The sequence below is a fragment of the Megachile rotundata genome, chromosome 4 (assembly GCF_050947335.1).
Source record: "Megachile rotundata isolate GNS110a chromosome 4, iyMegRotu1, whole genome shotgun sequence".
NCBI lineage: Eukaryota > Metazoa > Arthropoda > Insecta > Hymenoptera > Megachilidae > Megachile > Megachile rotundata.
In genome coordinates this window covers 4,997,066-5,020,996 of record NC_134986.1, presented here as the reverse complement: position 1 = coordinate 5,020,996, position 23,931 = coordinate 4,997,066, and the positions used below count along the sequence as shown (strand labels likewise).

The following is a 23,931-nucleotide window of genomic DNA, read 5'->3' as shown; positions in this document are numbered from 1 at the left end:
ATATAGCAGTTCAAATCTCCCGCCATATGTACTTAAAAATGACTTGTTTTGAGCTTTAGGATTTGTTTGGAAAATAAATTCATCCGCCTTCACATGTAATTATATTTAAATAATAAATATAATTATTATAATTAATAGTTATTAGTACTTGAATGAATAAGTAGTTGTATTTGTTTATTTATTACGTTGCTATAAACTGTGTGACATTTTTTAAATTTTATATTAAAAGCTATTATAAAATCTGTCTTCAACAGTAGTCCAATGTTTGATACACAATGTTTTTCTTTTTTACTTTAAAATGGCCGCTTAGAGATGCCGAAGTCAAGGTTCACGTTCAAAGTGCCATTTACCGGCAACGATTATAAATAATTAAAACATGAATGCATTAAATGATTCTAAATACCGTTAAAATTACGTTAATCATATAAAATAGCAAATAACATAGAATTAATGATGTAAAACAGAAAATTGAAACAATGTATTAAAAAATTAATTTTTATATCTTCCACGATTTATTTTATCCTGTCTCACTTGATCTTGTTTTACATAAATGAATATATAAATGTTATACTTCTATATACTTTAAAATTATATTATTCATTTCATTGTTACTTTTATCTGCTTTTATTTAAATGTTACTGAAATTCTGAGGTGTTGAACGTACATCGATATTCAGTGTGGCAAATTATTTTTTTGAACCGATTTCTTATTTTTCAGATAACTAAGTGATTTTATCATATCATGTAAAATGTCTGTAATTCGTACGATGTTAATAAATAATCCTAGTTTGGTACTTTTCCCTGTAAATAAGTAGTACTAGTTTTACAATTTGTGTTCCAGATCGTACATTGCCCTCAAGTTCTTTTGATATTGTACCATTCAATTAAATGTCATCCGGTACAAACCAAATTCTTTTTCATAGAAAAAGAGATATAATATCAAAAATAGATGATAAATGAGAAAGTAGATTTAGACGAAGAGGTCCGAGTGCTTCATTTATGAAGAATTATTCAAGGAAGAAGTGCACCAAACGCAAAGATTGAATTCACGTCGAATGCATGGATCAAGAAAATATCAATCATTGGTGATCTTTGCAAGAAAGAATTTAAAATGTATCCATTTTAACGTTTAACTCTATCCTTACAAATATTATTAATCAATTACATTAGGTTCTTAATTAATTCAGGATGGCACTAGCTGTTAACTTTCATCCCTTACAAATAAACTTTTTATTTTACCTCATTGTGAAATTATCATTGTGAAATTTAAAAAATACAATTTTCTTTCTTTTATGAAATTCCACAATATTTTCGAACTTTGGGATTTGAGGATCTTTGAATTTAAGGATATAGAAATATAGGAATTTGGAAACTTATAAATTTTGTAACATTGGAATTTGTGGATCTATAGATATGGAAATCTGAGAATTGGTAAATTTTGCAATTTGGGGATCTACTAATATGGCAATTTACGGATTTGACATTTAGAAATTTCTATACACAGGAATTTCTAGATCCAGGGATATGGCAGTATAGAAATTTAAGAATGTACGAATATAGTAATTTCGGGATATAACGTCTATAATTTTCGGTACATAGGAATGCGTAGATCTAGTGATATGAGTAGATAGAAATTTGTGAATCCAGAAATATAAGAAATACAAAAACCTTGAGATTTAAACATTAGAAATCTACAAATTTGAAATTTTTAAACTTGAGAATTTCAAGATATAGACACCTAAAAGCATAAAAATAGACATTCATATATTCAAAAATTTGCACACTTGTAAACTTTTAAAAATTTGAAGATTTACAAATTAAAACACTTAAGAACTTGAAGATTTGTAAATTTAATAAATTGTAACTTTAGTAATTGAAAGATCCAAGAATGTAAAACTTACTAAATTCGAAAATTTCGAAATTAAAAAATTCGAAAGCAACTCAGTAATTCTGAGATACAAAACCCTGATAATCTAAGAATGATCGAGTCTAAGTGTCCGTATTCAAAGGAATCCCGCGTTCCAACGCAGTGTAGTTCCACGTCACAGCGAAGGGGTTGCAATGAAAATCGGGCAGTTAGGGGTCGTTCCCGGTGAAAAGACACGTAGAAACGTGTTCGAGGCAGGCCGGCGGAAGGACGGCGTGTAGCAAACGGTTGAATAGAATAAAAGAGAGAAGAAGAGGAGGGTCCGATGGGCTGGTACCCACCCGGTTGGAGGTGGCACAAGGAGGTGGGACTCTTCGCCTCGTTCTCCACTTTCAGTGGCAAGTCCGAAGAGGCAGTCACAACGCGACTGCTCTAAGAGCCAGGCCGCCCGTCGTCACTCGACCGTGTACCTGTATGTGTACAGAAAGACCCAGTGTACCTACGTGTCGCGCACACCTGTTCAACCCAGTGCACCCACACCTGTTCACCCGGTACACCCACACCGAACCGGAAGGTCGACAGTCGACGAGACGCGTCCACCACCTGCGGAATTCCACGCGTTTCGACCACGCGTCAAACCGGCTGTGATAAAACGTCCCCGGGGTGCTGTCAGTCGATTCCGCATCCGGATCGAGCTTACTTCCGCCGAGAAGTCTTCCCTTGCCGGGACCACGTCGACCCCGTGTGACGTGATACGTGCGTGTAACAGCTGTTGACAACCACGTGGATCGTGTGTGGAACCCTCAGACTTTCCTTCATTAACCTTCTATATATTTTATCGTGATCATGATTGTGGTTCGAGGAATTATCATTCGACGGATCTACGATGCGACCTCGTGCAGTTACACGTGCTCCAGGACGAGCGATGGTGAGCGTTGCTGAAGACCGTGTTCTTGTGACACCTTTCGAGGAGCGCGATTTCGCGCTGGTGATACGCATTCACGAGGGTACGTTGATTGTGAACGTTGATATTTTGTGCTGCGTTTTCTATGTTTTATTCGTCATTCTAAGATGGCAGCCGCGTCAGGCTCGTACGCCAACTTGTCGGACACGCGTTCTATGACACGGCGGTGATTCGTGTTTCGGTGAACGCTTACCTTCTTTTTGAGAATTAATTTTGCTGATTCTGTGATTGATGTCTGTAAATTATTTCATTGATGTTGAAAGTAGAAAGTATGAAAGGTTTAGTGACTGTAAGAGATTCTGAAACTATGCAAGCTTCTATCAGATCATTTTCATAAATAATTTATTGCTGTGAAAATTATTGGTGTTTAAAGTAAATGACACCTGGTATTTTTTTTGTTTTATTAGGATTTTTTTGGTATTTCTTTAAACGCGGTAAAACGTTATACTTTTATTGTGTTTTCATTCTTCATTCGAGAAAAGTTTCTTCGCTAAAATTGACTTCATAATTAGTTTTTCCAAAAACTTACTGTTTCTCGTATATTCGCACGTGGACGGGAAAATTGGTGCTTTGTATACGTTTTTAATTTTCTGAGGATTTTATTAAAATGCTCAATAAGAACAGTATACAAATGAATAAATAATTCGGATATAATTTTGAACTTCATTATTACTTTTTTTAATTTTGTGCTACGTTATATTTTTCGATTATAATTTATAAAAATTGACATTATTCTTTTGAAAATTTTATTGTTGTCTTCCATAAATTCGATCGGGTATAGCGTAGGGTAAAATCAGTATAACCAAATAATTACTAATTAAAATCTATATAAAATTATTGCAATAATAATAATTATTATAATATCTCATAGTTTGTTAAATTTTGAATAATTCTATAAGCTATTCATTATTTGTTAAATTTTGAATAATTCTATAAGCTATTCATAATTTGTTGAATTCTGAGTAATTCTATAAGCTATTCATAGTTTGTTGAATTCTAAATAATTCTATAAAAAATGTAAGTCAGCTTTTATTTAAAAATTAATTTTTACAAAACGAAGTTTCATTACGCATTCAAATCGTCGCAAGGTTAGTTAGAGGGACGTATTTAAAACAGAATAAATTTTGAGATACTTCTAACGATTAATACTTGTAATTAAAAAATGTTCAATTATATGTTACGATTTAAGTTGATTGATTTAATCATTCACCGTAGTTGGAAATTTAATTCTTTGGAAATTGACATTTTATAACAAAATATCTAAATTCCATATATTACTTGCAAACGTTAACTCTAAAAGTAAATTGATATTTTTAACCAAAACAAAATTATAAGCACCCCTCTTTAACAAGAACGATGTCGCAAAATAATACTCTTTCAACCCTTTCTTACCATCAAGGCAATTTAAATATCTTCATACATTTTACATTATTTTCATTTTTAAAATTCTACTCTATTCTTTTATTATACAAAAACTCTTGTATTTAAAGACGCAGCTCTAATTTTAATCAAACAAAATTAAGTCTGTTTCGCAATTGAAGTTAAACTTTACTGTCTATGAATTAAAATTAAACAATTTAATCAGCAACCCTTAAAACTCAAGAAATATTGCCTATCGTTACAAAAATCGTACCACTATTAGCCTTCTTTCCTTACATGGAGATGCAGATATCGCTAATATTGAAAATGCAACATTTTCATGTGCGTTCCTACCTTTTCAAAATGATCGAAATTTCATGAAACTTCACAGAACTATTTCTCCACACATTGCATTGCAAATATGTTGAATTACATTGCGCTGGAAATATATTAATTACACCGCTGCATACAAATAACGCTCCGACTTTTAATTGTAAATATCGCAACTCCTATTCTCATCATATTTCGACTTGTAAATTTTTAACTTTAACAATGACGTATAAATAATAATACCAAAGATTTTTAATCACCTAAGAAGTAATACAATTTTTTTACAATATTTACATAAATTATTCAAGTGTGGAATTTTTTCGGGGGTGCTTAAGAAGCACACTTGGCGCATTAAGTGTTAAATGTCAGTATAAAATATAAGTATAATTAAATGAATAAGTGTGAATATAAAAGTTCTGAACAAGAACATAACTGTTCCGTAACAAAAGTCTCCACAAGCCTCATTATTCAACGTATCACGAAACAAAATCGTATCGAGACACAAAGGTCCTTATTTTCTTCCCGGAACGAATGTAACAATGCACGGTTTACGTACAGTTTAAACTGCAACGTACATAATAATTTTCTTCAGCAAAAAGTTGACTTTTCTATCAAACGGACGATATCATGTTCACCAACCGTATAAATCTGTTCTTCGAAAAAGGACTGTAGCTTTTCAAGGGTGAAACTGGCAGTTTATCGGGTCGCGAAGTCGACAAGGGTCGTAAGAGTATTCGGCGGTACATAAACGCACACAGCCTCACGAACGCTCGTACACGGTGCAGAAGGGGAAACTATTTACAGTTCCTACCTACCTATGGTACCCCATCGCTATCCAAGATCCTTCGAAAGGTCCTGAACTTGGAATTTACTTCTCATGGTGCCACCTCCGTCGGCTGTCTTGATTCCTCGTCGTTCATCTCTCATCATCCTCGCGATCTTTACGACACCTGCTTCGTGTTTATCGTCTCCGCTTCTTCGATCCATCATTCATCCCGTTCACTATGAATTTTCCTACATTTTTTCGCGATGGACCATCGCTAAGTTTTCCAACGATACGAATTCCGAATACAAACTCCATTTAAACCCTAATTAATCCCTCGTGGAAATTCAATACATTTCATTATTATTAACGGTCGTACGTTAAAATGTTTTACCAAATTTTTATTTCTTTATTAATGTTTTACCCAAAATTTTAATATTTGTAAAATTTAGAGTGAAGCTGAAACTTGAACGATTCCAGCTGTTTTCTTAGCTTTGCAGAAAACGCTGCTGTTTTGGTCTGTCGCTTTCGAAACGTTTGGTACTGTAAAATAATTTTACTTTCTGATAAAATTTACCTTGGTTTCTGTATTTTTAAAAATGCAGCATTGTTTGTTTATAAATTAAGAAGAAACTGTAAGATTATCGGGAATTCAGCAGACACTTAGTAAATATAAATTAAATTTTAAACAGTTGAAAAATTCCTCAAAAAATCGAAGGTTGATTTTTTTTTAGTTACTACAAATTTTGCTCTTTACTAAGTAGACAGAACTTTACTCTTCAGTAGACAGTGTTTTAATAAATATAAAGTACTTTATTAATAAATAAACATTTATTAAATATCACTTTTTACCAAACAGTACTTCACTCTACACTAGACACAGGATGACAATTTATAAATTTTACACAGCTTAATTTGAATTCATTCGTGATAAGATAATCGAGTAGACTTCTTTCGGTACCTAATAGTCCCGTTGAATCGAGGTGCTGGTAGAAACTACCAAGAAAGCATACTCGAGACTTATGGGACGCATTTGGGAAGGGACATCATGAGGATGAGGATCAAACATTCCTCAACAATTCTAAGGATTCTATCCTGAAGCTATTGTGAGCACGTGGAACGTTTATAAATTGAAATATGAATTCCATTTCATCTCTCTCCAACTTAAATTTCTTTGATTTTTGTGCTTCTCGCTGAAATTTGAATAATTAATACCGTTTTGAAAAGCGTGCAATATGGAACAGTTTTAAAATTTGTCAAGAACAAAAATTCTTTTTTCGACAGAACTTAATGGCAAAATAGGTTTACGTTAATGGTTTTAAATGTCTTGAAATTATAATAAAAAATGTGACAAAAGTGAAAAGTGCTGAACGCAGGAAATTTCCTATTGAAGGAAATTTGTAAAGAAACCAGAGAAAATTTCATTTTTGTTATAAAAAGGGAATATTTATTTAAATCAAAATGATAGGTGAAAAAATGTCGTGCACTTTTTTCAAATTTGTCTTATGTGATCTCATTTTTCTTCGTCTGTGCATGAACACGTTGCTCACATGTGAATGTGTTGGACCCATTTTTCTCCATTATTATCACTTTAGTGTGCTTAGAATGGTAAAAGTATAATTTGTAGTTGAATGTAATATTAACAAGGAACATGTACCCAATATGGAACATGTTCCACATTACGTACACTCAACGTGCTCCATATTGCGAACCCACGTATTTCGACGAGAAAATAATAATTATCTTAAGAAGAAAATAAATTACTTTGGAAAACTCGAAAACAGGTTTAATGATAAATCGTACACAATTATAACATACTTTTGCTAAAAAATAATTAATTTGTATTTTAGAAAATTTTATGGGCTGTGAAACACACAAGAACTTCACGTTCAACATACTCTTGACTTAAGCTTCAATATTTATATGATTATATTTTTTTTATTACGAAGTATTTTACTGGTTACTACTAGTTTATTACTTATTTATTGAGATGCTGTAGTATTTCTTATTAATTATCTTATAATATATGATTGAAACAGAGTTAGCAATATTTACAATTAACGGGACATTTTTCACTCGAATAATATGAAAAATTAATTAATATTTTACTGTAACTTTCTTTCTCTTGCAATTTTTGCTGATTTTGTTACTTGAATTACAATATTACAAAAGTGTTAGGATATTATTGGAACATTTTATTTATTTTTGTGATATTACGGAATTCTTGCAATGGATGCTCAAATTTTAAATCATGCGTGGAAATTATAATAATTAGAACACAGCGTTGAAAATATTTTTGGAGGATTAAATATATATATTTAATAATTTTCAGACGCCCAAATTTTTTAATTAGCAAATTCTAAAATTTATAGAAGTACAAGTTCCCAAATTCCCAAATGTTCAAAAATAATTGATTGATACTTACTTCAACTGAAAATAAAAAATTTCAATGTAAAAAATGTGTATACATTGTACAAAACATTACGTACTTCAATTTAAGAATGTAAATACTAAATAATGTTTAAAAACAATTTTTCGTTGTATTGCACTAATAACTCCCATTAGAAAAAATAACCGAAACAAAATATCAATATCTAACTCACATACTCCATTTCCATGGTTAAACATTATATTAAACAATCATTCGACTCCAATTTCAATTAAAAGATATTTATGAATCAGCAATTTATTTATTCACATTAAATTTTACCCCGAATAACTTACAAAAATAATTAACGTACTGAATAATTGAGAATTCCGAAAATTGCATAAAACTAACAAACGAAATGAAACTTTACTTAAAAGAAAATCCTACTTCCGTTAAAACTACCCGACAATTCCTCGTCATTCCGTAATTCGTCATCATATTACACCCTCCGAGAAACCTACGAAAAACGTCAGGACCTATAAATAAGTTTTCATTCACCGACGAAAATTATTCTCGGTAACGTAATTTCATTCAAAACATCTGAAGCTTATTTCCAGCAAATCCTCCGTGACCGTAACACCAACCATATGCACATAAAAAATACAAACCCAATCGAGCACAATGTCCACACGCATCGCTAAAAAAATCATCGTCACAAATTCCGATATCGAAAATAAGAAACATATGATCACTCATTGAACCGTTTTTCAAATCCCCTCGACTTATCCTCCGAATCAGAGGCCATACATCGCGAGCAGCAAGGTGGACACGATAGAGCGAATCCCCCAAAGACAGAGAAGCCGAAGGAAACGCGAGTTAGGGCAACAAGAAGGAGCGCGTCTCGCACGGCACAGTAGATTTCTCTTCGGAAAGGAAGGAAAGGGGTAGTTGGCGGTCTGCGAATGTTGGTTGGAGCGGCAGGACACACGGCAAGGGGTGGTGGTAAGGTTTGCCTGCGGGGTGGTAAGGTGACGAAGAGGAGAAAGCAAGCACATCAGCTAAGGGGCGGGGGGTTAGGTGGGCAGCAAGATGGGAGGGGAGGTTCGTTAGTTAGTGCGCGAGCGAGTAAGCGAGGCGCGTGTATCGTGCCGGGAAAAGAGAGACACGGAACGGGGTCCGCGTCGGGTAGGCGAGGGGTGGGGGCAGCACACGCGGGGCGTGTGGGGGGGAGGGGTTTTAAGGAGCGAGAGGGGCGGGGATCTTAGGAGGGGCGCCTAACGTCACGGCGCATTCACTCACCGGCCGTCGCCGACGCCGCTGTGCCGCACACGCAACTCACACGATACGGTTAGTTTTCATCGTATATTTTAACCGATCTTCTCAACCGGGATGATCGAATATTTCACGTTCACGTATCCTTTTGTCCAATACCCGTCGTACGAGCCCAGTGGTTACCATGGTGATTCGAGATAAATAATTCGCGCGGGAGATTCGAACGTAACCTGTTTCGAAAACGGGAAAAAAAGTGGTGCTCGGTGTAACGCGTCCGAACGTGTTTTGTTTGTTTGTGCTTTAAGACGGTGTGTGAACAAGTGAGGAATCAGCTGATCGTTTAGGGGCGCCACGCTCTCTTATTCTCTCTCCCGCGCGTTCTCTCTCTCACTCTCTCTCTCTCTCTTTCTTCCCCTAACACAAGCCAACAACCACGCGGTCTACCGGCTGTGTTTAGTTTTCCCGCCAACGACCGAACCACCGGCGCTGTTTTTTTCGCTCGGTCGACACCTCTCGGGGAGAGACGCGAGTTCCCGCGTCAGGGAACGTCCTAACCTGCGGAGGAAGCTGCCGATTCTCCGGAAACGATTCCAGTGTCGTGTTGTGTTGTCTTTTGGTTAACGCCGTGTCTGGAAGACTGTGTATGAATCGACGGTGATACATGTTGACGGAAGACGTGACGGAGAACCGGCAACGTACGCGGTTAGGCGGTACGCATCGGTACGACGAAACGATCGAGTGTCTTCTTTGAAGGAACACCTGATTTCAGTCAACGCGAGGTAACAGATTCGCCGGAGAGCTGGAACGAGTGACGGACTTTGCTCGTTTTTTTTTTTTTCATTTTATATTTTGACAAGATCGGTGCGAATGTTATCGGAGTTTTCTTTGAGGTTTTTCGGTGCTGTCGTTACCGATTTATGTTTGGGGTATGCAAAGGATTATGACACTTTACGAGTAATCTTTAGTAATGATGGCTGTTTGGTTATGTTAATTGATTGATATTATTGAGTCCAAATATATATAATTCTTTTTTCTTAATCTATTGAATGGTTTTTTTTTGGCTTTTATTATAGGGAAAATTTTTATTTGGAGATAGATGTGCTCTATGGACACATAGAGTAGTATTGCTGTGTTGATGAATTGACAATGATGATCATTTTTATTAAATTGATTCTTGTATAATACAATTTGTATACAGTATGCAAATGGTTAGATTTTAGTATAATTTTTATAAAGTTTGTTTTCTTAATTTACAAATGATAAAGTGTTTTGTAAAGTTTTAATTGGAATACTGATTACTATAATTAATATATACCTGAGGTTAAAAAATGATGACAATAGTCCGTGAATTAACATGTCAATAATTCTAATGATTATTGCAAGTTCGTTTAAAATTTTACTATATTTTCAGTAAATTTGACGAAATATAGTCTCTTCAGTTTGTAAATAATAAATATTTTCTCATTGACTTCATTAAAAAATAAATTATTGTGATTAAAAAGTAGCTGTACTATAAAAACAAATGAAGCAACAAATTTATTGACAAATTAATAATAACGGCAATTATTATTGTAAAATTGTTGGAGATGCTTGCATACTTTCTATATACTTTGTAAATGATAGTTTTTTAGTAATAAACAATACGTATTTTTTACTTTTTGTAGTTAGTAAATAAATGGTTCATTTAAAGATAGCTGAGTTCCAAGAACGAACAAAATAACTAATTAATTGATAAATCGGTAATTGTAATTATTGTAAGCTTGTTAAAAGATTCGTATACTACTATACATTTTTAAAAAATGGCCCATTTTGTTGAATAACAAATATTTTATCAGTCAGTTAATAAAAAAGTTGTTGTGATTAAAAGATGATTTTACTCTATAAAAGAATCAGTCAGTGAATTTATGAATAAATAATTATAATTGTTGTTGCTGTTGGTTTGAGCTTTTTATTTGCTGCAAATTTTGTAAAAGATAACTTTGCATTAATAAACAGGAAACATTTTTTTGCAAACCAATTGTTTCAATTAAAGAGTAACTTCTGCTAAAAATTAATAAAGTAATCAATTAACAAGTAATTTTAAATGAAAAGATTAAGCCAACGTTGAATTACAATCATTTATTTGTAAACTAAACAGATAACAAGATAATAATTGCAATTATTACTATTATAAAACTGTTTAATATTCTTGTTTCTATAAATTTTGCGAATTGCATCCTTTTTCATTGATAAACAAATCTCATTATGTATTTAGTTTGTAAACAAATTATTGTGATCAAAAGATGAGCTGCAATAATCAATGAATTAATAACTTAATAATTATAATTATTCTTCTTATAAAATTATTTAATTGATATGTATTCTATAGTTGTTGCAAAAGTTTCTTGTTTTTATGTATTATTTCATGCAAACTAAATGAAAAGCCACTAAAATTGGAAAAAAACATGTCAGTAGAAAAAGAGAAACTGTATCGTACAATTTTTTATTTAAATTCACGAAGATTTACATAATAAATCAGGATATGTTACAAATATTTACTAAAATATCTCACGTTATTATTTGTTATTAATATATGAATGACAATACCTTCTGCATACCCCTAACAAAGTTTACCCGTAAAAAAATTATTATATCTTCTTCGATTTTATAATCATTATATAATGATAGATTAAAAATGGCTGAAAAAATGATTACGTAAAGTACTTTTTTCCGAGCACGTGCGAGTTTATCAAACGCAGTGACATATCAGGATCTTTCAAGACTTCATCAAATTGTCAATTCAGGACAAACTCTTGAACTAGATATCTTTGTAATTTGCGTTTTATTGAAAAAATATCACGAGACGTTTCGAATTTTTGTTCTATTGCCCCCCAAACTTTCAAAAATCAAGTTACAATAAATTATTAAGTGTAAACGTGAACTATAATTGCACGAATTGATTCCTAAATAGTGTCTTAGTTCCCATTTCCGTATTTTTTTATAGCCATGCAAAAATATTGCAGTAAAGATCTTTCAAAATAAAAGCACAGTGATCTATCGCGGTATTATCAATTTTTATCAAATTTTCGTGACAGGCGTTTAGAAACAATGATTCGAGTTAATTTTTGTATGATATCTAAGTACTTAATTCTATATTTGTTATGTTCTTGCAAAAATATTATTAAAATCCTTTAGATATCTATTTTTTCAAACTTTTGCACTTTTGAAATCAAAATTGTAAGTGTTTTCAGATTTTTGTGGATGTAAATTAATGGTAGAACGGTACCTATTTCTATATTTGATTTGTAACCTTATATATATGGTAAAAATAGTTAAGAATAAAATTCTGATCAGGCTATTTTCAATTTTTCTACAATTTTTATTGGGTACAAATTAACCCCTAAATAATATGATAGTTCACTTACCTTTGCAAAGATATCGTTAAACACTCCAAATTTATATTTCTTAAACTTGTATACTGTCAAATTGAAAATACATTGAAGTATTTCAATTTTTGTATTATTCCTGTAATTATTATCAAGTATGAATTAAAATGTGGCAAATAACAGCTAAAATCATTATTTTTTCATCTTTTACGCTAACACATTAAAAGTATGATGAACTTGAATTTTTGCATCATTTCTATAATTTTTATTAAGTACGAATCAACCCTTAAGTGGTACCCGAGCCTCCATTTTTATACTTCTTGTATTCATATACGCAAAAATATCAGTAAAGAACATTTCAAGTCTACATACTTTTTATCTTCTATCAAAGTAAAAATACTCCGATAGATTTTAATTTTTGTATTATTTCTACAATTAACCTATGACCAAGCCTCCATTTTTATATTTCTTGTATCTGCGCAAAAATTTTGCAGAAATACTCCAAAATATTTCTTAAACTTGCATGCTATTAAATTAGAAATGCAGTGATTTATTACAATTTTTCTGATATTTTTCAAATTTTTATTGAGGAGAAATTAACCATTGAGTAGTATGGAGACTCTAATATCCACATATGTTCTTCATATCAACACAAAAATATCGCAGGAAGACTGTGAATCCTTATTTTTACTATGGAATTAAAAATACAGTGACGACTTTCAACTTTTATAATATTTCTATAATTATTATCAAGTACGAACTAACTCTTAAGTGGTATCCACGCCTTCATTTCTATATTTCTTATCTTCACACAAAAATATTGCAGAAGAATACTCCAAATCTGTATTTTCTTAGATTGTATACAATTAAATTAAAAATACTGTGATGAATTTCAATTTTTATAATATTTCTATAATTATTATCAAGTACGAACTAACCCTTAAGTGGTATCCAAGCCTCCGTTTCTATATTTCTTATTTTGATACAAAAATATTACAGAAGAACACTCAAAATCTATATGATCTTAGCTTGTATACAATCAAATTAAAAATACTGTGATGAATTTCAATTTTTATAATATTTTTATAATTATTATCAAGTACGAATTAACCCTTAAGTGGTATCCAAGCCTCCATTTCTATATTTCTTATTTTCACACAAAAATATTGCAGAAGAACACTCAAAATCTATATTTTCTTAGCTTCTATACAATCAAATTAAAAATACTGTGATGAATTTCAATTTTTGTAATTATCAGTATGAATTAACCCTTAAGTTGTATCTAATCCCCCATTTCTATATCTTTTGCATCGCCAAAAAATTATAGTAAAAAAGCTTCAAATCTTTATTTTCTGATCTCATACTCTATCAAATTAAAGAATATTGTGACTAATTTTAATTTTTGTAGCATTTCTGTAATTATTATCAGTGCAAATTAACCCTTGAGTGATACCGAGTTTCTTGAATCTCGACAAAAGTACCGCAAAAAACTTCAAATCCTTATTTTATGACTTCCTAATCTATCAACTTAAAAAATACTGTGCCCAATTTTAATTTTTGTAAGATTTCCATAATTATTATCAGCACAAATTATCCAAGCCTCCATTTCTATATTTCTTGTATCTCCACAAATACATCGCAAAATCGCAACAGACCTACGTCCGAATACGTTCAAAATAAAAATACCGAAAATTAAAACTCGCCCGAGTATCAGATTGTCCGTATAAGGGTTAAAATGCAAAGGAATGTAGCCATCGTCCGTGCGTTTCCGGTGCTTTCCCTCGTCAACTTCTGTTTCGAAAACTTTGACGCTTTGTCCCGAGGAAATTTGTGCCCGTTGATAGATTAATTTTCCTTCCATCCGCCATTTAACGCGGGACAACTCTGGAATTTGACGAGTTTTATTGACGAGTCAATAAGGAATACGTACAACGTACATTGTTCCGAAAGTTGACTCGATTTTGTAAACATCGGCAAGGTTAGACGATGAACTTTCAGAGAATTTGGTAAATCGTCGAAGAAAGTGTTGGTACATGTTCTCGTCTACACGTGTGAATTTTGTTTGGATAGTTTCATTCAAGATTGAACGATGATTTTCAGTATGAATGTAGACACTGTGTTGTGTTCGGTGATAGAGAGAGTGAAAAATGGAATGATGTAGCGCGATATGTTTTTATTTAGTAAGGATATATTTGTTTTATTTTCTGATTTGGTACTTTGAGTGCTATTTGGTTTATTTTGCAATTTGATACTTTAACTGTAAATTTAAGTATGTTGTAATTTGATACTTTGAGTGTGGTTTGGTTTATTTTGCAATTTGATACTTTGAGTGTGAGCTGGTTTATTTTGCAATTTGATACTTTGAGTGTGAGCTGGTTTATTTTGCAATTTGATACTTTGAGTGTGAGCTGGTTTATTTTGCAATTTGATACTTTGAGTGTAAGCTGGTTTATTTTGTAATTTCATACTTTGAGTGTGAGCTGGTTTTTATTGCAATTTGATATTTTTACTGTGAGCTAGTTTATTTTGCAATTTGATACTTTGACTACAATTTCCTTTATTTTGCAATTTAATTCTTTCTCTGAAATTTGCTTCATTTTACAATTGATACTTTGAGTGTAAGCTGGTTTATATTGCAATTTCATACTTTGAGTGTGAACTGATTTATATTGCAATATGATATTTTTACTGTGAGCTGGTTTATTTCGCAATTTACTTTGACTACAATTTCCTTTATTTTGCAATTTAATTCTTTCTCTGAAATTTGCTTCATTTTACAATTGATACTTTGAGCGTAAGCTGGTTTATATTGCAATTTCATACTTTGAGTGTGAACTGATTTATATTGCAATATGATATTTTTACTGTGAGCTGGTTTATTTCGCAATTTACTTTGACTACAATTTCCTTTATTTTGCAATTTAATTCTTTCTCTGAAATTTGCTTCATTTTACAATTGATACTTTGAGCGTAAGCTGGTTTATATTACAATTTGATACTTTGAGTGTAATTTGGTTTATATTGCAATTTGATACTTTGAGTATGAGTTGGTTTATTTTGTAATTTGATACTTTGACTGTGAGCTGGTTTATTTCGCAATTTGATACTTTGACTACAATTTCCTTTATTTTGCAATTTAATTCTTTCTCTGAAATTTGCTTCATTTTACAATTGATACTTTGAGAGAAAGCTGGCTTATATTGCAATTCGATACTTTAACTGTAATTTGATTTATTTCACTATTTGCACTTTGACTGCAACTTTATTTCTTTTTTGACAATTACACTTTGATCACAACTTTGTTGTATTTTTCATTTCACATACTTACTGCAATTTATAATGCTTGTTTGCAATTTAACCATTCGCAATTTGGTTTATTATACAGTTTAGTGCTTTGACTGCAATTTTATTATATAATTTAAGAGGTGGATTTAAAAATTATTATTTACATCACTGATTGAAATGTGAATATCAAATTTGTACGTTCAAATTTATCTGATATTATCACTATAATAATATTATTATTATGTATCTTTTTCTCGTTTTTGCCATGTGAACATATAAAAGCGTTAATTATTAATAACACAATCAATTAATTATCAAATTAAAAATTGAGTACACATGTGTTATTAATATCATTACAAGCCTGTTTATCGTCGAACAAGTATTTTTCCTCTAATTTTGAAATTTGCTGTTTATTAACGTTGTATGAAATACAAGAATTTAATTTCTAACATATTTACAGCAGAATGTAGCGACGTATTAATACGTTAGTGTTTTCTAACATTTTATTAATTCTCAAATATGTTCCTTTTCATTGTATTAATATGCATATTTTTATCTTACATTATTATAAATCGTTATTACTATAATATTAATCGATATTTTTACGGATAGATTTATTTTTGATAATAATTAAACGAATCAATGAAATTTCATTAGAAAATAAAAAATAGTAAACAACTAAAAAAAATCTCTTTAATCTTCTTAATAGCAATAAAAATTGATATTAATAGTTGTACTATTTAAAGTATTTAATTTGAATGTTCCAAATTTCAAACCTAAAATAAATTTGTGTCACGTTCGCCAGGAGACGAGAAATATAAAAATACGGGAGACAATTTATATAAATAAAAATGTAGGAAGTATTAAATAAACCACGATACATCACCGTAATGATAAGAAGAGATAAGAATTTCATGCGTTCTAGCGATATTTCCGCAAAAATACAGGAATAGATATGTATATGCATTACAAAATTAGTTCCAAGAATTACACGATCGCGTAAATCAATAAAAATTTTGGGGAATATAAAAATATCGCGTTACGTCTCTACCATTTCAATTTAATAGCGTATAAATTAAGAAGATGCAAATTTATATAATTTTTTACTGTATTTTTGCAAGAATATAACAAACTATATAAAAAAATAATGACATATTATTTGAAGATCTATTTTTCTTGATGAAAACGCGCAAAAATAACAAATATCGCGATACGTCACTGAAATTTCATTTTAAACGCGTATAACTCTAAAAATCCAAATTGAAGTCGTATTTTATGGTGTTATAACAAGAATACAACAAATACAAATGGCTGTTTAAATATCAACATATACCAATTTAATGAATAAAAATGATCAATTTCTATGAATAAAAATCTAAAAACAATTATGGACATTAATACCTTACTTCAACGATGTTTTAGGAATAGAAATTTGCAAAAATACTTCAAACTTTTTTGCACTAATTACCTTTTCAAATACCTTTCAAATTTTAATTAATCTAATTTTGAAATGGCAGAGTTAGGTCTCTGACATGCTATATCAAAGATTTATTCAAACAATTTTAAAAATATACTTTCTAATATATTAGTAACATACGTATAAAATTATACGCAAATCTAAGTATATTAAAATCTGCTAAATTTATTTTTACAAGAGTATATTTATTAATTTATTTTTACTGAAGTAAATTTACTAATGTATTTTTACAAAAGTAAATTTGTTAATGTATTTTTACAAAAGCAAATTTAGTAATCTATTTTTACAAAAGTAAATTTAGTAATGTATTTTTACAAAAGTAAGTTTATTAATTTATTTTTACAAAAGTAAATTTACTAATTTATTTTTAGAGAAGTAAATTTTGAGAATCTAAGGTGCCTGTAGAAAATCCTAATTATAATTATTTTTTTGATTCGTTGAAGCTTTAAATTTTATTGAAACTGACCAAATTCTTGTTAAAAACGAATTTTAAGAATTCTATCGAATTTGGAACCGTGATTTAGTAATTATGAGGCTTTTTCTAGTTTCTATGTGAATTAAACTACTGAGCGCCGGTCAGGTCTTACCACTGGCGTCCATTTCTACTGCGACAGTCGTTGACCGCCATAATAGAAACAGCCATTCTGTAATATGCATCTAGGCACTAAAAACTAGCTTCTTACTTTCAAATTTCCGTTTATAGTATTTACAATCATCGATACAGTTTCAGAAGTTTCTTTCATTCCTTATTTCATAATCTTTAACGCTAAAACCATGAGATCGGTTCAATCAGCTCAGCAAATTTCTTATTTTGTTCTGATTTAATTTTATTTACTTTATTTTTATTTGCCTAATTCAACTTTAATTGTATCTATTTTGTCTTATTTTAAAGTGCGTAATTCAATTTTAATTCTCTCTATTGAATCTTAAATGATTTGATAATTATTGCAGTTACTGTTTTGAATTACTTAACAATTGCTACAGTAACTGTTTTAAGTTATTTTATGATTATTTAATTGTATCTATTTTGCCTCATTTCAAAGTGCCTAATTTTAATTCTGGCTATTGAATTTTAAATTGTTTGATAATTATTACTGTACCTATTTTATTTTGTTTGAACTCAATAATTATTACAGTAACTTAATTACTACAGTTTTAAATTGCTTAATTCTAGTTTAACTCTATATGCATAGTACTATCTTATATTATCTAATACCTGTTCTTAAATAAATAGCTTCATACAAATGACTTTGCATGTAAAAATTGTTGAAATGTCTTTCTTAACGTGCGAGTTTATTTTCTATCGAAATCAAGGATTAAGGATATATTCATTCATGTTTTATAGTTTCTCTTCAATATAAAAGTTACTGTATCGTGTACATTAACCAAGAGTAGGTTTGGTACCATAATCTGATTCGACTCTGTCATTCAGTTTTTGTTCTGTAATACCAAAAAACGCAATAATATAAATATTGTAACGTGCTCTAATATTCAGGTTGCGTTAAAAATTGTCAAACATTTAGATATCTAAAAACATTTATACAAATACTTGCGGAATAATGAAAATTATTGAGTCAATGAGTCTTAAGAAATTACTAGTCCCTAGATCGGAAGAGATTAGTTGATAATTTCAAAGCTATAATTTTTTTGTTTGAAACGAGTAACTTTCACGCTTTCTACTGTGCAGAAAGAATTATCTTTCTACGCTACACACATGTAACATAGAGCATATATCTTCAATAATCAGCAAAAGACGAAATAATATATTGTTTTCACATGGTATAGTTCCCCAAGGGAAGAAGTTAAAACCTACCCTTAACAGAATTAAAAAATTGTTCACAACAAACGAACCATCAATTGATTTTTTCGGTCTACTATTTTATATTAATTTTTCAATTTGTGTTCAGTAGAAATTGAAATTCATTTGTCAAGTTTCATGTGCTAAATTGGCACGTGAAACAATGGGATTCACATTCTTTCTAGCTACCAACTTACTAGACTGTTTTCATCAAGTATTTACTAGTTTGAAGGTTATAGTATTTTTTTTTTAACATGTATAATTTTGTTGCATTCAATTTATACAGATAAACAATGACTGTCAGGGCAAAAATACCAGAACGGAATTGGAAATATATTTTCTTTCGAATTATTAATTAATTTTCTGAATTTTGATCTCTAAATTTTTTGCATTGTTTTATAATAAGTCCAGAAAGTAACTACACCATACATAATATATTATTTGCACGTTATACTGCAATTTTACTCTCATTTACCAAGTAAGGTACAATTCGTTGCAAATAATATTTACAAACTTAATAAAAAGTATATACAGTACAACACACGAAATAAGTTACCTTAATTAAAATAGTAGCAGAATTATTGCATCCAATAATTCTTAGCTCCACAAAATGACATGCTCCTAAGAATTGTATTACAACAAATAGTATTGCAACATTATTTACATAGATCTCATACAATATTCCTAAATTAATCAAAATAAAAAAACGTAAAAATTGAAGTACTGTCTTTTATGGATGATGCAAAAACCAGTCTATATTTGCAAATAATAAAAATTATCTCTGCTTTGAAATTTCTTTACAAACAAACCGTGCTATGTTCGTAAAATTTGATAGAACTAATACTTTAATAATTATACAAATTTCATTAAAATTTGTACATGGCGATATCAAAATGTGAAAATGCATTAACTTTCACAGTGGAGAAGTATGTAGAAAGACACGTTGAAATACTTATTAAAGATACTATTCTATAATTTTCAAACTTCGCCATACATTTTTGTTATCTTACATTAATAAGACTGTGATTAATCCAACATATTATACCATTAATAATCTTACGTTAATAATACCACTTAAGAACATCTTTACCCTCTTTTATATTAACTAAATATTCAAATTAGCTTTCAATATATTTTCATTAGCAATCAATTTGCTAACATAATCCTGCAAATTCAATATGGCGCACCTAAATCTCCCTTGCAATACTATTTAATTTAAGCTTCAGTTTTTTATTGTAATTTGCATTCTTAACACGTTGACTGCCACATCACCCATATATGGGCGACACTTAAGTATCTATACTGATTTAACATGTATATTGTTAAAAATTGATTCTCTTTCCTAATCGAAAATTCTCGCAGTAATTACATGGATTTATGGAAAATAAATGTAACAAGATATTGTGAAAATATTTGGAAAAATTGATTAAAAATTAAAACACTACTGGAAGCAATTGAAAATTGCTTTAGTGTGGTATTCAGCGTAGATTCGATAATGTAAACTAAAATATATATTTTAGTTTTATGTGAACTTGTATAGTTTGTTTATATTAAATAAACTCTCAGTTTATTACACAGTCTTACTCAAACTGGTCGAAAGGATCTGAAATATTTAAGTTAATATCGATTATTTATACTTCTGTTAGCTGCTCAAAATCAGACAGATCATAATTATGAGATCATCATATCAGATGATCAGAATTATCAAAATGATTTATACTTAGAGGTCATATTCAAGTATAATATCTTGCAAATAGGTTTTAATTTTAGTCCATGGTTTCATAAAAGAGAAATTAGCAAGTAAACTTTTAGGCTCACTTGAATTTAAATTAGATAGATTCGCTTATGGTCATCTTTGATAATTATTATTATACTGCCATAACACTTTTATTGCATTATATTACGATCATGTTATTGTCGAGTTAGAAAAGAACGTACGCATTGAGGTTAAATGCAAATGTCAGCTTAGATCTGCGAAGTTTTCTGTTGAAAACATTTCAACAGAATGGACGATCCATGTTTTAAAATAGCATGGCATGTTTAGACATAAATGAAGATTTTAATGAAGAGTAATTCTCTTTATATATTAAAAAGACAATTAATGTATTGTGTTAGAAGATTTTATATACATTTGTTGGGTTTGTAATTCAATTCTTCCTTAAAAAATGACAAAACCCAACTGATCCAACTAAGACGATATTTCACTAACCCAAGAAAACTATTTATTTTTGTATTAAAATCAAATTACTGCAAAATTATTATTAGTTAAGGTCTTCATAATAATTATCGTTTGGGGGAATTTTTATTTAAACTTTATAGCTAACCTAACGTTAACTTTATTTTATCTCAACGCAATCTAATTTAATGTATAACTTTATCGTTAAAACACATCTATTCTTATTCGAACTTCAAAATGTAATGCAATTTAACCTATCCCGGTATCGAATTTTACTATTTAAGTCAATTTTCATTCAAACTTGAAACTGAATCGAGCATGGTTCACGATTTTACCATTCAAATCCACTTATTCTTATTTAAACATCAATCTCTCGTTCTGGTCTAACCATCTAATCCAACACATAATTTTATCGTTCAAACATATCTACTCTCACTTGACCTTTAAAATTAACCTTAATGCAATTGAACATTCAATAACAGACACTAGAAAAAAAGAAATGAACATATATAATAAAATTTACATGCACACGTTACATTTTTATCTGAATTTTTTCTTAAAAACAAAAACTTTTTAACAAATTTTCAAAAATCAAGAGTGGTTCTCCATAATCTGCTTCATTAGATTCCCAGTCAAATCTTTCCCTTAATTCTAGATTTACGACCACTTAATGACCATTTATGTTCAAAATGAAACAAAATTAAAAAATAAACAATGGATACATAAAATAGCTTATACAATGATTCTTTATCTCGATGAAAGGTACACATTCTGACAACAGGTTAACTAAACCAAACCGGTCATTTGACCCGTTTAAAAATTTTCTTTTCTAAATCACAAGATTAAGATTTCATTGAAATCTCTATTGACTTTTATCGAAATAAACAATTACGGTTTATTCTTAAGTTACATTTCTATTATACGCCAGTAAGTTTAGTGTTAATAGTTTTCGTAATTGAGAATAAGAGAAATCCGCCATTTTGACGGGTACATCTAGTGTTATGAGTTAGTGTTCAGAAAATATCTTCTATACTCATCCCTCATGATGAATGCAACATAAGTAAAACAAGGTTGCAAAGCTTATCTACCAGAGTTCTAATTTTCTAGCGGATGTCCTAAAAATTCCCAGAAATCATACTCGGAGTATTTGGTGCTCAAACTTGACCCTTCAAGGTTAGCGTTTAGATGCCAAATATCTATCCTTGCATCTTATAACCGATGCACCATGAAACACATAAGGATCCGGAGCTTACTACTTTTCTGCTAGAGGCTCCAAAAATCCTTGAAAATAATACTCTGAGTATTCGGTCCCCAGACTTGACCCTTCAAGGTTAGCGTTTAGATGCCAAATATCTATCCTTGCATCTTATGACCGATGCACCATGAAACACATAAGGAACCGGAGCTTACTAATTTTCCGCTAGAGGCTCCAAAAATCCTTGAAAATAATACTCTGAGTATTCGGTCCCCATACTTGACCCCCTAAGGTTAACGTTTGGTAACCAAATATCTATCTCTGTCTCTACTAACCCATATACTATGAAGGAATCAAGGATCTAGTGTCCACTAATTTTCTGCCAAAGGCCCCAGAAATCCTCAAAAATAATACTCTGAGTATTCGGTCCTCAGACTTGACCCCCTAAGGTTAACGTTTGGTAACCAAATATCTATCTCTGTCTCTACTGACCCATATACTATGAAGGAAACAAGGATCCAGTGTCCACTAATTTTCTGCCAAAGGCCCCAAAAATCGTACTCGGAGTATTCGGTCTTTAGACTTGACCCTTAAGGATCAGCTTGAAAGTTTAATTTGAAAACCAAATATCTACTACCTTTGTATTGACCCATACTATGAAGCAAACAAGGAGCCTACTAATTTTCTGCTAAAGACTTCAAGAATCCCCAGAAATAATATTCTAAATGTCCGGTCACCAGAACTGACCCCACATTTTGTATTTGCCTCTGTGAGATCTATAGATTTACAGAGATTTAATAGAATGTCATTTTGTGGATATTTCAGGAGAACAGTGCCGTTCAAGATAGTGTCGAAGGGAAGAGATCGTTCAGGATACGTGCGTGGTCACGTGCGTGCGTGCATGGAAGAGAGAAACGAGAGGAGGAGCTCGTGGTACGAAGGAGAAGCAAGCGGAGCATCAAGGTGGCTCCGCTAACGGCACGTGCGGCGGTGAAAAAATGTCGAGCGCCGCGGACAGTCCTGATGGGATGGCTTTGCAGTCGCACTATTCCTTACGATGGAACAATCATCAGACACACATACTACAGGCTTTCGAGGCGTTGTTACACGCGGAGATACTCGTCGACGTGACCCTGGTCTGCGCCGAAACCAGCCTCAGGGCGCACAAGGTCGTCCTTAGTGCCTGCAGGTACTATTTTCTTCATTATATCATCATACAATTACTATAGTAAATCGGAAACGAAAGAATTAAGCGGGCGATTATTATTTATTTTAAATACTGTTTATACTTGTTTTTAATGGTAACAAGCTTTATTTTTTGAAAATTGTAACACTACGAACTGTTTTTAATAGAGTTTGATTTTAGAGGAGTCAAAGAACGTTAATATCAGTACATGCGTATACTAATCTCCATTTGAGGTGTTAAATTAATATTTTATGGTCGAACTATAGTTTATTTCTACTGTGCAAAAATCTGGAATAAAAATTGACAGCTTACTGATGAACTTTTCTGCCAGTCTTTTTATCAAAATTCGTCCTCAGTATTTCACACGTAACCGATAATATACTCAGTGCTTATTATTATACTCTACAGTATTTTAACTTTACAGTAGTTAAATAAAATCATTTTTTAATCGGTTCTACCTTGAATGACTCAACCTTTACTGTATTAGTCATTTTTACTTTTTAAATTTCCCGCTATGTTTCAGCAGA

General features: G+C 31.0%; 2 protein-coding genes across 5 annotated transcripts in view; one reads left to right on the top strand and one right to left on the bottom strand.

Annotated features, from left to right (window-relative positions):
* Positions 1-23,931, bottom strand: part of LOC143264405 (uncharacterized) — a 58,532-nt gene that overhangs the window by 24,436 nt on the left and 10,165 nt on the right. The window lies entirely within an intron of this gene.
* lov (BTB/POZ domain-containing jim lovell protein) overlaps positions 2,250-23,931 on the top strand; it is a 39,648-nt gene continuing 17,966 nt past the window's right edge. Inside the window, exons 1-2 of one of the 4 annotated variants that reach the window (XM_076531432.1) lie at positions 2,250-2,873; positions 23,044-23,407. In XM_076531432.1, coding sequence (XP_076387547.1) covers positions 23,217-23,407 — 191 coding nt within the window. In that variant the 5' untranslated portion in view covers positions 2,250-2,873; positions 23,044-23,216. The other 3 variants (XM_076531430.1, XM_076531433.1, XM_076531431.1) reach the window with 3 other exon arrangements.